This window comes from Gekko japonicus, unplaced genomic scaffold, assembly GCF_001447785.1.
Source record: "Gekko japonicus isolate JY-2015 unplaced genomic scaffold, Gekko_japonicus_V1.1 scaffold66, whole genome shotgun sequence".
Classification (NCBI taxonomy): domain Eukaryota; kingdom Metazoa; phylum Chordata; class Lepidosauria; order Squamata; family Gekkonidae; genus Gekko; species Gekko japonicus.
The window spans coordinates 1644610-1645147 of NW_015163605.1; the positions used below are offsets into that span (position 1 = coordinate 1644610).

Genomic DNA, 538 nt, shown 5'->3' on the forward strand with positions numbered 1-538 from the left:
CCCAATGCATTCCCAGCCGCCCCGCTTGTCTTTCCCTCCCCCTCCGGGCTCTGACTCAGGCTCGTACTCGCAGGACGTGGTAGCCTTCGGTGCCCCCGCCGGGAATCTCCACGCTCTGCGACGAGCCCATGGCTCAAGCCCGGCGGCGGCGGCGGCGGCGGCGGCGGCTTCCTCCTTCTCCTCGCCGCCACACTAAGGACGTGGCACTCGGTCTGGGCCGGTGCGCAGGAGGCTGGGAAACAGAGGGCCTCGGCCTGGCAGCTCAACGGACAGCGCCACCTACTGGGCCGAGCTAGGAAACGGCGCGCATAACGCACATAATCGCAGCACGGAGAACAAGGCAGCCGCGATTCCCCGCGGTGGCTTCTGGGGCGGGCGGAAGAGCCGGAAGGAGAAAGGGCACGCGTAACGGATGCTTGTACGGCGGCTCGCGTGGGATATACTCAGACAGGTGTGCGCCTGTTTTCCCTCTTCGAGCTACTGTAGTGCCACCTCGCGGTGTGAGAGGGGAAAGGAATGCTTTACGTTCTACCGTAAT

At 65.2% G+C, this 538-nt stretch overlaps 1 protein-coding gene across 1 annotated transcript in view; it reads right to left on the minus strand.

Annotated features, from left to right (window-relative positions):
• GORASP2 (golgi reassembly stacking protein 2) overlaps positions 1–333 on the minus strand; it is a 20648-nt gene extending 20315 nt beyond the window's left edge. The window contains exon 1 of the mRNA XM_015407265.1: positions 68–333. Coding sequence (XP_015262751.1) covers positions 68–130 — 63 coding nt within the window. The 5' untranslated portion in view covers positions 131–333. The remainder of the gene's footprint in view (positions 1–67) is intronic.
• Between the last annotated feature and the right edge of the window lie 205 nt (positions 334–538).